Source organism: Bos grunniens, chromosome 21 (assembly GCF_055505025.1).
Source record: "Bos grunniens cultivar Pamir isolate PY7600 chromosome 21, Bosgru_T2T1.0, whole genome shotgun sequence".
Classification (NCBI taxonomy): Eukaryota; Metazoa; Chordata; class Mammalia; order Artiodactyla; family Bovidae; genus Bos; species Bos grunniens.
Window position 1 is genome coordinate 66,011,425 of NC_141185.1, and position 16,343 is coordinate 66,027,767.

General features: G+C 40.1%; 1 protein-coding gene across 2 annotated transcripts in view; it reads right to left on the reverse strand.

Moving 5' to 3' along the window:
• Positions 1-16,343, reverse strand: part of GABRG3 (gamma-aminobutyric acid type A receptor subunit gamma3) — an 828,707-nt gene that overhangs the window by 758,319 nt on the left and 54,045 nt on the right. For both annotated transcript variants that reach the window (XM_086364905.1, XM_086364906.1), the window contains exon 3: positions 2,667-2,734. In XM_086364905.1, coding sequence (XP_086221031.1) covers positions 2,667-2,734 — 68 coding nt within the window. The remainder of the gene's footprint in view (positions 1-2,666; positions 2,735-16,343) is intronic.

Below are 16,343 nucleotides of genomic sequence, written 5' to 3' on the forward strand. Positions count from 1 at the left end.
TTGAGCTAATCTCTCGTGAAGTCAGACCTGCACTTACTCAAACGGGAGTGTCCACACGCTCCCCAGTGCAGGGTCTGTCCAGGGCAGAGCTGAGGGAAGGCTGAAGCTCTCAGCACGCACGGCCTCCGAGTCTCAGTCCCCACAGTTTCCTAGCCCACGCACCCCATGGCTTCAAACATCAAGTCAGTTGGTCCCCAGTCACGTCACGTATCTGCCATCCTGCTTTTTCCTGCCAACTTCCCACCTGTCCCACCTTGTCCGAGCCCCGCCTAGTAGCTTCACCTCAGGCAGAAAAGCCCTCATCAGAGAAATCTAACCCACCTGCAGTGAGCCTTCCAAGGGGGTGCTGGCCGTTAGCAGAGCCCTGTCACTTATTTTTAGCCTCCTCTGCAGCCTATGATTTTCACAAAGAAAAGTCTATCAATTCCAGCAGCAAAGACTGATTCCGGGCACAAAGTAGATCTCAAGGTGGCAGGAGTTCATGAAAATCCCTAGATATGCAAATACAAGCAACTGTTCCTAAAACAGTTTTACAACTATGTATCTTTGGAGGCATTCTGTTTTAGCGTTACACATAAAGCAGTGTCTGAATAAAGCATTACGGAACTAATACAAGTAAATACAATTCCGGAACAGGAAACCCTGAGAGACTGACTACTGAATCAGGGAAAGGCACAGTTTGCAGTCACAGTTTACCTTTCACGATCTGTGTAGGGTGAATCTTCTTTTATTCATTTCCCCTCTTTGTTAGTGGTCCATCTCCACTGTGTGGATGACATAGGGGATTTTTTTTGAGTGACCCATAAATAGAATTTCAGCCCCACATGGAACCTTTCTATCATCAGAGAAAAGATGAGCACTTTTAATACCGGGCAATGAAAAGAAACAATTTTGCTATGAATTTTGGAAGGATTATTTCCATCCACAGAACTCTGCAATGAAAGGAAGGCTTCTTAAGCTGGCATTATGCAATCCCCCTTCAGCATCATGCATCCCCTGAATCCAGGAGCCACTGTGCAGCAGGGAAGCACAGGACGAGCCCAGCATTAGGTCACTGGCCTGCAGAGCAAGGGCCTGCTCCTAGAATCTGCACACTCTGGTCAGGGAGGCCCGCTCTGGCCCACGGTGCCTGTGAGGGGACCCTGACACTAGTGAATTCCAACATTCCAGCACCTTCCTAAGAGCCAAGCACTCTGTACAGGAAAGGACTTCTACACTATAAACAGTTACTTCTGGAGCCTTTTTGCTTATAAGTATGTGAAAATATACTAAAATTTTATTCAGGGAAATCACACATGTACTTGACCCCATATTTTCTTTTTCTTGTTTATTTACCCCCAGGAAGACAGAAGTATAAGCTGAGTATTCTCAGATTCTTTCCTGAGAAACACTGAAAGGCAGGTCTTTTGGTCCTTGAAAAAATGAACTAAAATTTAAAAACTGTCATTTATATTCATCCCTAGTTTTAATGAGGTCAGACATAGCCAATGACTGCACAACTGCACATAACATCACCTGGAAATTTACACACAGTAAACAACGCGTGGACAAGATGCGGGTGGACAATACGGTTCTGGTACAAAAATGGAAACATTTCAATGGAATAGGATAGAAAACCCTAAAATAATACCATGCACTAATGGTCCATTAACCTATGACAAAGGAGGCAAGACTACACAATGGTGCAAAGACAGTCTCTTCAACAAATGGTGCTGGGGAAACTGGAAAGCCACATGTAAAAAAGTGAAAATAGATCATTCTTTAACTCCATACACAAAAATAAGCTCCGATGGATTAAAGACCTAAATGTGAGACTAGACTCCATACAACTGCTAGAGGAGAACACAGGCAGAACGCTCTGTGACATAAACCACAGCAACATACGTTTTTTGATCCATCTCCCAGAATAATGGAAATACAAACAAAAATTTTAAATGGGACCTACTTAAACTCAAAAGATTTGCACAGCAAAGGAAACAATAAACAAAACCAAAAGACAACCCACAAATTGGGAGAAAATATTTGTGAATGATGTTACTAATAAAGGATCAGTCTCCAAAATTTACAAACAGCTCATGACACTTACAGCATCAAAACAAACAACCCACTCAAAAAATGGGCAGAAGATCTAAACAGACATTTCTCCAAAGAAGACATACAGATGGCCAAGAGGTACATGAAAAGATGTTCAACATCACTAGTTATTAGAGAAATACAAATCAAAACCACAATGAGGTGTGACCTCACACCAGCCAGAACGGCCATCATCAAAAAATCCACAAACAGTAAATCTGGAGAGGGTGTGGAGAGAAGAGACTCCTCCTCCTGTGGATGGGAATGTAAACTGGTACAGCCACTATGGAGAACAGTATCGACGTTCCTTAAAAAACTAAACATAGAGCTATCATAAGACCCTGCAGTTCCATTCCTGGGCATATATCCAGAGAAAAACATGGGATGAGATACTTTTTAATCACTACTGATGTCACAATCTCTATTCCTTGAGTTTTACCACTTTCAGTGTTTAAACTTTCAATAAATGCTACATATTTAAGAAGTCAATTGTGAACTTAAACTTGCATGATAGATCTCAAACAGAAATCCACAATAAGAGCGTAAGCAAGAACTGATACAAAGACCGTCAGATCAGAAAAGAAGCTTCTTACCATGTTTATCGATGACACAGGACCAATGCTGTTAACATAGATGTCAACATCAATTACAGTGGGTTTTACTGTGGAGAAAACACACGTATGTTAGTTAATACTCTGTGCCAGAAAGCGCGCCTCAACTTCCTCTGAGTCACACACTGACAGCTCAACAGCATACGGAAAAGTGGTGGATTTTTCTTTGGGATCTGCATGGCAGTTACAATTTTTAAATGATGAAGGATTCTTACAGTTAGTAAATTTAATTGTGAAAAAACAGGATATTTATACACTGCAAGTTGCCAGTGACAGATGACTATGATACTCTAAAAGTCTTTGTTTAGCTGATTATACGACAGAGAAAACATAAAAAGGTTAAATATAAGACATCACATAAGAAATGTCAAAGTTATGCTACGAAATCAAACCTAAGTAATGAGTAATATTGGAGAAGGAAATGGGAACCGACTCCAGTATTCTTGCCTGGAGAATTCCATGGACAGAGAAGCCCGGTGGGCTATAGTCCATGGAGTCACCAAGAGTCAGACACGACTGAGCAACTAATACACACCCACACAATGAGTAATATCAGGGACAATTCAAGTTATTTATCCATTACTTTGGTGGAACTCAAAGCAAAGATCTGGAGAATACATATACCAAAAGAGATTAAGAAATGTTCATTGTTATCATTATTACGTAAAGACACATACGCATATCACAGATTTCAAATTCTGCAACTCAGAAAAGAATAACACTTCAGTAAATCAAGGAATTACCATTCCAACTATGAGGTAGTAAAATTCATACAACAAAAAACTGTAATATCTAACTGTGCATCAGAGGTAAAATTAGCTCATTTAACCTTAAAGAAAATCAGTTCCCCTCTCCTTGGCAGAAATGGAACTTGAAAGACCAGTAATGAGATTCCCGAAACAAACTCCAAGTCAGGGGTCTGTGCCACCAGAAAGGAGGTGGCTTCCTTTCCCCAGCACTAAGCAACTGATTGGTATGGGGAGAAGAACACCAATTTCAGAGTATTTCTGCTCTGCTGCTGCTGCTGCTGCTAAGTCGCTTCAGTCGTGTCTGACTCTGTGCCACCCCATAGACGGCAGCCCGCCAGGCTCCCCCATCCCTGGAATTCTCCAGGCAAGAACACTGGAGTGGGTTGCCATTTCCTTCTCCAATGCATGAAAGTGAAAAGTGAAAGTGAAGTCGTTCAGTCGTGTCTGACTCTTCATGACCCCATGGACTGCAGCCTACCAGGCTCCTCCGTCCATGGGATTTTCCAGGCAAGAGTACTGAAGTGGGTTGCCATTGCTTTCTCCATTTCTGGCCTGGAGGAACACAAATAAGACTCCTGAACCTCTGCATATAAGCAAGGTATTTCTACGGAAACAAGAGTGTTTGTATCAGCAATTATTACAATAAGCTTCCTCCAGTTTTGCTAAATAAGTAATCATTGATGAGTGGCACCTGTCAGCTCAAGTCTGTTGTTCAATTACATACCCAGCAGTCTGCAGCCTGAGCCATGTTATTCAGACCTTCATGAAAATAAAAATAATGATAATGAACTGGAGTCAACTATTCTGTCAGCACAACCAAGTCATGTTAGCTTCAGAGCTGTTGGCATTTTGGAAAACACCCCAATATGATTCTATGAACTATGCACATAGTGTTTAAATTTTGTTAAAGGACTATTCAGCATTTTAAACTGAGCTTTGCTAACTACTTTGAACAGCAAGTAGCATCTTTCTTCAACTTAATTGGATTCAGCAAATATTCTGTCTCCAAATGCTGCATAACCTTATTAATGTTATACAAAGGTTGTGTTAAGTCAGTCAGTTGAGGACCTACTTTTTGCAAGAGATTTTTTCTGGTTGTTTCAGGTATTTACCAGACTTTAGGTTTCCAGAGCTTTTAATCTTATTAAATAAAAAGGATCTACAGATGTAAAGCCTTAACAACTTGAAGCGGGAAGTATCAAATAAGTATTAAGTGCAATAGTATAATAAAGGTTTTAAGAGAAGAGTTTGGAAAACACACACACACACACAAAACCTGGGAGAAAAGCTGTTTTAAGCAACTTCTCCTTTAAGCAGTGTCATGCTAAAGTAAAAAGAATCTAGGAATGTGGCCCTGACAGTGGTACTCAGGAAACAGGGCGGCCACAGGAGGCTCAAGATTTACAACTCAAGGACTAGAGATTAAGCCATAATAAATGATTTTCAACAGCATGTCAAGACCATTCAGTGGGGAAAAAGTATTTACAACAAATGGTGTTATGTAAACTGGATACCCACAAGCAAAAAAATGAAGTCGAACCCTTACACAATATAGAAAAATCAACTCAAAATGGATCAGAAACCAAAAGGATGGTTTGAAACTACAAAATTCTTTGAAGAAAACACAGGAGAAAAGCTTAATGACACTGAATTTGGTAATGATTTCTTATATATGACACCAAAAGCACAGGCAATAAAAGAAAAAGATAAACTGGACTACATCAAGATTAAAAAGTTCAGTTTATATTTTTTTGCATCAAAGGACACAATTAACATAGTGGATTGCTGTTGTTGTTGTTGTTTGGTTGCTAAGTCATGTCTGACTCTTCTGTGGTCCATGGATTGTAGTCTGCCAAGCTCCTTTATTCATGACATTTCCCAGACAAGAATATTAGAGTGGTTTGCCATTTCCCTCTCCAGGAGACCTTCCCGACCCAGGGATCAAAACTGCATTTCCTGCATTGGCAGGCAGATTCTTTACCACTGAGTCACATAGGAAGCCCAACACAGTGGACAGGCAACCTGTATAATGGGAAAAAACATCTGGAAATCATGTATGTTGTAAGTTTGATATCCAAAAAATAAAAAAGACTCCCAAAACTCAACAACAAATAAGCAAAAGAACCTGACTTAAAAATGGGTAAAGGACTTAAGGCAAAAGAGACAAACAATGACCAATAGGCACATGAAAATATACTTAACATTATTAGTCACTGGGGAAAGGCAAATCAAAACAGCTTCGTATCCATTATGATGACTGCTATTTAAATTTTTAAAAAACATAAATTAGCCAATCACAGACACACTGTGCTTCCACTTATATGAGGCAACTACAGTAGTCAAACTCACAGAGGTAGGAGGGAGAATGGGGGCTGCCAAGAGCTGGAAGGCAGAGACAATGCAAAGTCAGTGCTTAAAGGCTACAGTTTCAGCTACACAAAATGAAGAGCTCTAGAGATGGATGGTGGTCATAGTTGCACAATAATCTGAATGTACTAAATACCACTGAGCTGCACACTTGAAAGTGGTTAAAATCGCAAATTTATGTGCATTTTACCAGAAATTTTTTAAAAACATTAAGCTCTGGGTAGTTGGGAGAAGGATGAAGGGTTACACAGATGCAAGAAAGTCAGGAATGAGGGGAGAAGGGATGGCAATTTTCTGAGTGAAAAGGAACAGATTCTATTGAAGAAGAGCATAAAATAGGACTGATGGAGTTGAGTCCTCTGCATTTAGTTCAAAAATGAATTTGCTTTCAAGTTTTCATTTCATTTCTATCTTGGAAATCTATTTGGAAATTCTGTCATGCAATTCTATTTGGAAATCACTATTTCCTAAAAACTCAGAATTTGTATATTTGAGAAGAATCATTCTCATAACCTGTGCAACATAAATGAACACTGCAGAGCTGCCTAGGGTAAGTTTTGCTAAGAGTCAACCACATTTGTTTCCTCGAAAGACTGACGGCACCCAAAGAGGAATTACAGGGACTATACTTTCTACTTGCCTCTGCCACAATACCAATGCAGATTTTTGTTTGGTTGCTGTTCTTTGCCCAATCCTGAACATTCTCATGGAGAAGGAAATGGCAACCCACTCCAGTGTTCTTGCCTGGAGAATCCCAGGGACGGGGCAGCCTGGTGGGCTGCCGTCTATGGGGTCGCACAGAGTCAGACGTGACTGAAGCGACTTAGCAGCAGCAGTGGCTTATGCTTCCCACTCTGGGACACTAAACTACAGTCAAGTCTAATTCCACCGCTGGTGCTCCTACTGGTTTTGCAGGTTTTGGCAGTTTCTGGGGCACAGCCACCATCTTTGAATGCAAGGAGTTAGAGTGTCCTGTCGACAATGTTATCTTGTCTGTCTGGGATGCCCAGTCTTTTCTCTGGACTCCCTCAGCTGTATCATACTAGCCCCGTTAAAGGATCCTCAAAGCAACCAATACTGGTCTTCTCCCTGGGGTCTGACACCTGAGCGTGAGCCTTGGCACCCTGCCCCTAACTTCTGCCATGGGTTCAAGCATCTGAGCTGCTTCTCAGCTAGGAAATGCTGTTCAGCAATGAGGTCTGTGATGAATTCTCTCCATTTTGCCTTCGGGGCAATCACTGTTGTGCTCCCCTCTGAGGTTCCAAAGCTCCCTCTTGTCCTCACCTTTGAGGGGCTTTCCCAGTGTATGGAAACTTTTCCTCCTTCTCCACAACTCCCTCCCCAGGGCACAGGTTCTCATCCTGAAAGACTCTGTCTCTTCTTTTCCCCTCTTTTCCCCTTTTTTATAAAAATGTATTTTATTTTATTTGAAGGATAACTGCTTTACAATATTGTGTTGGTTTCTGCCATACATCAACATGAATCAGCCATAGGTATATATATGTTCCCTCCCTTGTGAACCTCCCTCCCACCTTCCACCCATCCCACATCTCTAGGTCATTACAGAGCCCCAGTTTGAGTTACTTGAGGCATACAGCAAGTCCCCACTGGCTATCTATTTACATATGGCAGTGTATATGTTTCCATGCTACTCTCCCCATTAGTCCCATCCTCTCCTTCCTCCCTCTGCCTTGTGTCCATAAGTCTGTTCTCTACGTCTATATCTTCACTGCTGCCCTGAAAATAGGTTCATCAGTATCATCTTTCTAGACTCCATATATATGCATTAATATACAATATTTGTCTTTCTCTTGCTGACTTACTTCACTCTGTATAATAGGATCTAGGTTCATCTACCTCATTAGAACTGACTCAAATGTGTTCCTTTTTATGGCTGAGTAATATTCCATTGTATATATGTACCACAGCTTCTTTATCCATTCATCTGTCAATGACCAATCTAGGTTGCTTCCATGTCCTATCTACTGTAAATAGTGCTTCAATGAACATTGGGATACATGTGTCTTTTTCAACTTTGGCTTCCTCAAGGTATATGCCTAGTAGTGGGATTGCTGGGTAATATGATAACTTTGTTCCTAGTTTGTTTGTTTGTTTGTTTGTTTTAAGGAATCTCCATTAACACACCACTTACGCCAATGGACAGATCATCAAAATCGAAAATTAATAGGGAAACATAAGCCTTAAATGGCATATCAAACCAGATGGACCTAATAGAACATTCCATTCAAATGCCAAAGAATACACTTTCTTCTCAAGTGCACATGGGACATTCTCCAGGATAGACCACATCTTGTGTCACAAATCAAACCTCAGTAAATTTAAGAAAATTGAAATCATACAAAGCATTTTTTCTGACCACACTATGAGACTAGATGTCAATAACAGGAAAACAAGCTGTAAAAAACACAAACACATGAAGATTAAAAAATACTTTTATAGATAACAAACAGGTTAATGAAGAAATAGAAAAGGAAAGAAAATTCCTAGAAACAAATGACAATGAATACCTGACGACCCAAAACCTATGGGAAACAGCAAAAGCAGTTCTAAGAGGGAAGTTTATAGCAATACAATCCTACCTCAAGAAACAAGAAAAACATCAAATAGACAACCTAACTTTACACGTAAAACAACTGCAAAAAGAATAACAAAAAACTCCAAAGTTAGCAGAAGGAAAGAAATCATGAAGATCAAAGCAGAAATAAATTAAGGAAACAGTAGTAAAGATGAATAAAGCTAAAAGTTGGTTCACTGAGATGATAAACAAAATTGACAAACAACCAGTCTCATCAAGAAAAAAAGGGAGAAGACTCAAATCAACAAAATTAGAAATGCAAAAAAGAGAGGAACAGACAACGGAGATATACAAAAGATCATAAGAGACTACCACAGGCAACGATATGCCAATAAAATGGACAACCTGGAAGAAATGGAGAGGTTCTTAGAAAAATTAAAACTTCCAAAACTGAACCAGGAAGAAATGGAAATTATAAACAAGCCAATTACAAGCACTGAAATCAAAACAATTTGTAATTAAAAAAAAAAAAATCTCCCCTAAAACAAAAGCCCAGGGCCAGATGGCTTCACAGGTGTAATCTGTCAAATATTTAGAGAAGAGCTAATGCCTATCCTTCTGAAACTCTTTCAGAATATTGTCTCTTTTTTATCTTTATCTTTTGCCCTACCTCATTCTAAGGAGATTGGCTTGCTTTTGTGGAAGTCTGGGATCTTCTGCCAGTGTTCTGAACATGTCCTGTAGGAGTTGCTCCATATGCAGATGAATTTTTGATGTATCTGTGGGGAGGAGGGTGACTTATTCCTCCAGGTCTTGAAGTTATTTCATTGGTTCAATTTTAAACAGAATTATTTTTTAATTTCTCTTTCTATGTTTCATTGTTAGTATAAAGAAATGCAACAGATTTCTGTATATTAATCTTATATCCTGCCACCTAGCTGAATTCATTTATCAGTTTAATAGTTTTTATGCAAACCTTAATGTTATCTATACCTAGTATCATGTACTCTATATATAGAAAATCATGATTTTAAGTTATCATATTTACTTGGAATTTACATGTTAAATGTTCACATGAAATTAAATACTGCAACAAGAAGACTAATTCTTTAAGGTCTCTTGGAAACTGACAGTCATTACTGGCTGACTCAAGTGGTCAGATGGGCAAAAGGCTGATAAGAGACCATCTAAGACAAGACATTGCTGAAAATAGGCATCTGTTATATCAGAACTTACATTAGTTCACTGAAAGTGGAAAAGCTGAAAGTGACATTGGGAGAACACACCGTTCATATTCACTTAGAAATAAGCAAGAAATAGACAATGACAGACACAATTTAGGCAGAATATAGAGCTGGTCAGTGTTGACAGGGACAGAACTGTGATGTGCAGTGACTGTAGCTGTCCACAGAAGGCAATCCTAATGAGCTACTCCAGACTGGCAACAGTAGGGGTGAGGAATGGAGACCCCAAAGAACGCTGAGCAGTTGTGCTACGTGGGCAATAGGCAGGGGAGAACACTGCCTGGCCATCAGCCTGAAAAGTGGCTCTGTTCTAACCAGTTCCATAATCTTGAAAAGCTTCTTAAGATCTCTGTGCCTTACTCCCCCCGTATCAAAGAGGAGCCGATGGCAGAACCCAATTTATGAAGGGGGCTCAGAGTGAGTGGTTGGACTATTGTCAAGTAAATAGTAGTTACTCAGTTAATTTTTTGCTTTGGCTTCTGGGGGGGAGGTCTCTAAAATTATACACAAAAGAAAGCCAACATCTTGCATTTGTCATTCTTTCAAATAATATTTATGCCTAAATGTCATTCTGGTCTCTTAAAGTTTTACTTTTCATAAATTTAAATATACAGATAGAAAACTTTACATTGCAACAAATCAATAGAAAAAAGAGATATAAATAATACCAACTCTCATGCCCACGAAGGTTAAATAGAAGTGCTCTTCAAATACTGGGAATATCTCTTCCAGTCTTCCTCTGCTTTTGAAGAAAGGGAGTGGGGCTCATCTGCTGCTGGTCCCTCCACCTTACTGCCCACTTCCTTTACTTGAACTGAGAGTCTCCCAGGGCAAGGTGATGCATGAAGCAGATTGACTCCCCCACTCCATCGTCAACTTCCCTGTAAGTACTTCCTCCCATCCTTCTGCTGACGCCCACAGACGAAAGTTTGTTAATACATATTAAATGGCACTATAGTAAGAATTTTTCATTTAATTACTATATAACACTATTTTTATTTCCATTTAAGGACAGGAAGCTAAAACATGATTAAGGAAGTGACTTACAGAGGATTCTGCAGCCTCACAGACACAAACTCCCAGAGTTTCACTCTCAACCTCCCAGAGACTTAACTTTGGTAATAAAGCTTAAAGGGATTCTGGGGAACAATGACTTCAGTGCAAGCTTACCACCACCACCACTACTATCACAAATAATCTTTCCAGGCTCTTTGAAAAGTCCAAATACTCTGTCTCCGAGGCTTATATTAACTTAATCTATATGATCTCAATGGAGATGTGTTTTCAAATGCTCTTCTCCAGCTTGGAGAATATTAGGTTATAAGGATGGGTGGATGAAAGGATTTGGGTAAGAGGTTCATAGAATGTGCAAGCTTGTTAATACTACATTTTTGCCAAGACCCTAGGTTCATGCAAAAGCATCTGACATAGCTTAGTGCAAGAGAATTTAGACGATGAGTCACTATTATAGGTCCCATTTCAGCTCCCTTAGGGTTCCTACCTGGTCAGTTCTGACTTGATTACAGTGTTTAGAACTAATCCCACCTCCACTAATCCCAGAACTATGGATTCAACTCTAAATTCTCACTTCTCTTCAATCATCCTTTAGATGTGTGATCTCAAGAGGGCCAAGCAGAGCTTACAAAGATCAAGAAAAAAACTGCCATCACCTCAGACCTTTGTCAGACCTGATAGTAATATGGAAAAAGGTAAACAGTGAGATTCCACATTTGCATACACTCAAATAAAACGTTTTACTAAAGCAGGCAATTTGAGAATTCACATTCTCAGAAGAAAGAAAAGAGCACTGGGGTTAAAGTTCAGAACCATAAAGTTCAGAACCACCAGTTCCAATGGGTAAGTGCTTCAAAGCTCATATCTACATTTCCAACTATTAAAAGAGTTTGGTAATAAGAATATAAGAGAATTGAAAAAGTACCTTAAAAATTCTTATAATGTCACAAATTTGACTCTGAAGCAGTCATATGACTTTATGAAAGTAATTTAAGTTTTCTGGAACTCATTTTCCCCACTGCAAACTGAGTGTTTGAAGTAAGTTTTCCTTCCAGCCATGGACTGTAACAGGAAAGATAACACTATGGACTCCCTTCATAATGGCACTTTCTCCTTTCTACTACCTGACTGGCAATATCAGACTGCATTTATCAACGGGGTTTTCAGTCTGTAGCACACATGAAAAGCTAGCTGCACCACACCTTTAAACAGTGAAAAGACTGAGGATGACATGGGAGCATCATACTTGGCTGCTGCTGCTGCTGCTGCTAAGTTGCTTCAGTCGTGTCTGACTCTGTGCTACCCCATAGACGGCAGCCCCACAGGCTCCCACGTCTCTGGGATTCTCCAGGCAAGAACACTAGAGTGGGTTGCCATTTCCTTCTCCAAACATGAAAGTGAAAAGTGAAAGTGAAGTCGCTTAGTCACGTCCGACTCTTCTCGACCCCATGGACTGCAGCCTACCAGGCTCCTCCGTCCATGGGATTCTCCAGGCAACAGCACTGGAGTGGGGTGCCATTGCCTTCTCCGGTCATACTTGGCAGATCTCATTGTATGTCAAATTCCTAACACTGACACCAGCACGATGGCAGAATAGAAGCCCTGATCCTTGTCTACACAGAGAAGTTAACTTAACAGTACCTGGACCAACTGCCTTTGCAAGGAATCTAAAAGCCATTAAAAGACTGCAGCACCCCAGGTAGACTTGACGTCAACCACAAGGGGGCCCAGGAGAAAAATTCAGGTCATGCTCTCACGGAGGCCCTGCTCCCTGATACTGACAGAAACACTGGGTGAAAACGCCCAGGTCTCAACTTCTCCCTGAGGAAGGGAAGAGAGAAGTGTAACCAACACACATCCAGTGTTCTGACTCCTGGGAGGACCACCTGGACTGGTTTCTGTCTTGCCTGAACTTAAGCCCTGACAGGATAGGGACACAAGGTTGAGGACTACTGAGAACAAAAGCCATTCATAGGTGTGGCCGCTCAGTAGAGTCTGCAGTAAGGCAGACAGACACTAGGGGCAACTCCAGGGTCAAATCAGCAAACCTCTTCAACTGCATCACACACAGAAGCCCAGCGAGTCTGACAGGGAATCGGGATACACACAGAAGCCCAGAGAGCTTGATACCCTGAATCTGTAGACTATATTAGGTAGCACAATCATTTTCACAATATTGATTCTTCCCAACCAGGAGCATGGAATATCTCCATTTTTTATGTGGTTTTTTCATTTCTTTCATCAGTGTCTTATAGTTTTTTTGTATACAGCTCCTTTGTCTCCTTCAGTTCAGTTCAGTTCAGTCGCTCAGTCATGTCCAACTCTTTGCGACCCCATGAATTGCAGCACACCAGGGCTCCCTGTCCATCACCAACTCCTGGAGTTCACCCAAACTCTCCTTAGGTAGGTTTATTCCGAGGTATTTTAGTCTTTTTGTTGCAATGGTAAATGAGGTTTATTCCTTAATTTCTCTTTTTTTCCATTGTTAGTACCTAGGAATACAAGTGATTTCTGTGTATTGATTTTGTATCCTGCAACTTTACTAAATTCACCAATTAGCTCTAATAATTTTCTGAAAGTATCTTTAGGGTTTAGCCCTATGTACAGTATAAAAATATACTGTATATACAAAAATATTGTAGATACAGTATACAAGTATACTCATCTACAATTAGACTTTTGCTTCTTCCATTCCAATCTGGATTACTTTTACTTACTTTTCTTCTCTGACTGCCATAGCTAGGACTTTCAACACAGGAAAAGATGCTCAACATCACTCATTATCAGAGAAATGCAAATCAAAACCACTATGAGGTGCCATTTCACACCAATCAGAATGGCTGCAATCCAAAAGTCTACAAATAATAAATGCTGGAGAGGGTGTGGAGAAAAGGGAACCCTCTTACACTGTTGGTGGGAATGCAAACTAGTATAGCCACTATGGAGAACAGTGTGGAGATTCCTTAAAAAACTGGAAATAGATCTGCCTTATGATCCAGCAATCCCACTGCTGGGCATACACACTGAGGAAACCAGAAGGGAAAGAGACACATGTACCCCAATGTTCATCACAGCACTGTTTATAATAGCCAGGACATGGAAGCAACCTAGATGTCCATCAGCAGATGAATGGATAAGAAAGCTATGGTACATGTACACAATGGAGTATTACTCAGCCATTAAAAAGAATACATTTGAATCAGTTCTAATGAGGTGGATGAAACTGGAGCCTATTATACAGAGTGGAGTAAGCCAGAAGGAAAAACACCAATACAGTATACTAACGCATATATATGGAATTTAGAAAGATGGTAACAATAACCTTGTGTACGAGACAGCAAAAGAGACACTGATGTATAGAACAGTCTTATGGACTCTGTGGGAGAGGGAGAGGGTGGGAAGATTTGGGAGAATGGCATTGAAACATGTAAAATATCATGTATGAAACGAGATGCCAGTCCAGGTTCAATGCACGATACTGGATGCTTGCGGCTAGAGCACTGGGACGACCCAGAGGGATGGTATGGGGAGGGAGGAGGGAGGTGGGTTCAGGATGGGGAACACATGTATACCTGTGGCAGATTCATTTTGATATTTGGCAAAACTAATACAATTATGTAAAGTTTAAAAATAAAATAAAATTTAAAAAAAAAAAAAAAACTATGTTGAATAATAGTGGTGAGCGTAGGCACTCTTGTCTTGTTCCTGATCTTAGAGGGAATGATTTCAGGTTCTCAGAACTGACAATAATGTTTGCTGTTGGCTTGCTCTATATGGTATCTGTTATGTTAAGGTAGGTTCCTTCTATGCCCATTGTTTGAAGAGTTTTTATCATAAACTGGTGCTGAATCTTGTCAAAAGCTTTTTATGCATCTATTGAGATTATCATGTTCTTTATCTTTCATTTTGTTAACATGGTGTAGCACATTGATTGATTTGCACATATTGAAGAATACTTGCATCCCTGGGACAAAACCACCTTGATCATGGTGTATGATCTTTTTAATGTGTTGTTGAATACTGTTTGCTAAAATTTTGTTGAGGATTTTTGAATCTTTGCTCATCAATGATATTGACCTATAATTTTCTTTTTTTGTGATGCTTTTGGTTTTAGTATCAGGGTGATAGTAGCCTCATAGAATGAGTTTGGAAGTGTTCCTTTCTCTGCAATTTTCTGGAAGAGTTTCAGCCTTGGAAGGTTGAACTTTTCTAACAATCTGTCCATTTCCAATGGCATTCTTAAGACAACTAAAATAATAAATTTCACAATTTGTATGGAAACACAAGAGACCCAAAATAGCCGAAGCAATCATGAGAAAGAAGAATGGAGTTGGAGGAATCAACTTACCTGGTTTCAGAGTATATTACAGAACTACATACAGTCATCAAGAAAGTTTGGGACTGGCACAAAAACAGTAATATAGACCAATGGTACAAGACAGAAAGCCCAGAGATAAACCCATGTACCTATAATGACTTTATTTTTGACAAAGGAGGCAAGAAAATACAATGGGAAAAAGACAGTCTCTTCAATAATTGCTGCTGGGAGAACTGGACAACTATGTGTAAAAGAATGAAATTAGAACACTTCCTAACACCATACACAAAGATAAACTCAAAACTGATAAAACATCTAAACATAAGACCAGAATCTATAAAACTCTTAGAAGAAAACATAGGCAGAACACTGTATGACATACATCACAGCAAGATCCTCCATGACCCACCTCCTAGAATAATGGAAATAAAAACAAAAATAAACAAGTGGGACCTAATTAAGCTTAAAAGTTTTTGCACAGCAAAGGAAACTATAAAAAAAGGTGAAAAGACAACCCTCAGAATGGGAGAAAATAATAGCAAAATAAACAACTGACAAAGGATGATCTCCAAAATATACAAGCAGCTCATACAATTCAATACCAGAAAAACAAACAACCCAATCAAAAAGTGGCCAAAGACCTAAACAGACATATCTTATGACTCACGAGAAGTGAAGTTGCTCGGTCATGTGCAACTCCTTGCGATTCCATGGATTGTAAGTCTACCAGACTCCTCTGTCCATGGAATCGTCCCAGAAAGAGTATTGGAGTGGGTTGCTACTTCCTTCTCCAGGGGATCTTCCCAACCTGGGGATGAAACCCAGGTCTCCCACATTGCAGGCAGAAGCTTTACCTTCTAAGCCACCAGGGAAACCCAAAGAAGATATATAAATTGCTAAGAAACACATGAAAAGATGTTCAACATCGCTCATTATTAGAGAAATGCAAATCAAAACCACAATGAGACGTCACCTCACACTAGTCAGAATGGATATCATGAAAAAAAATCCACAAATAACAAGTGCTGGAGAGGATGGGGAGAAAAGAAGAGAACCCTCTTGCACTTCTGGTGGGAATGTAAACTGATACAACACTATGGAAGACAATATATACAGACTCCTTAAAAACTAGAAATAAAGCCACCATCAGTTCAGTTCAGTTCAGTCGCTCAGTTGTGTCTGACGCTTTGTGACCCCATGAATCACAGCACGCCAGGCCTCCCTGTCCATCACAAACTCCCAGAGTTCACTCAGACTCATGTCCATCGAGTCAGTGATATCATCCAGCCATCTCATCCTCTGTCGTCCCCTTCTCCTCCTGCCCTCAATCCCTCCCAGCATCAGAGTCTTTTCCAAAGAGTCAACTCTTCGCATGAGGTGGCCAAAGTACTGGAGTTTCAGCTTTAGCATCAGTCCTTCCAAAGAACACCC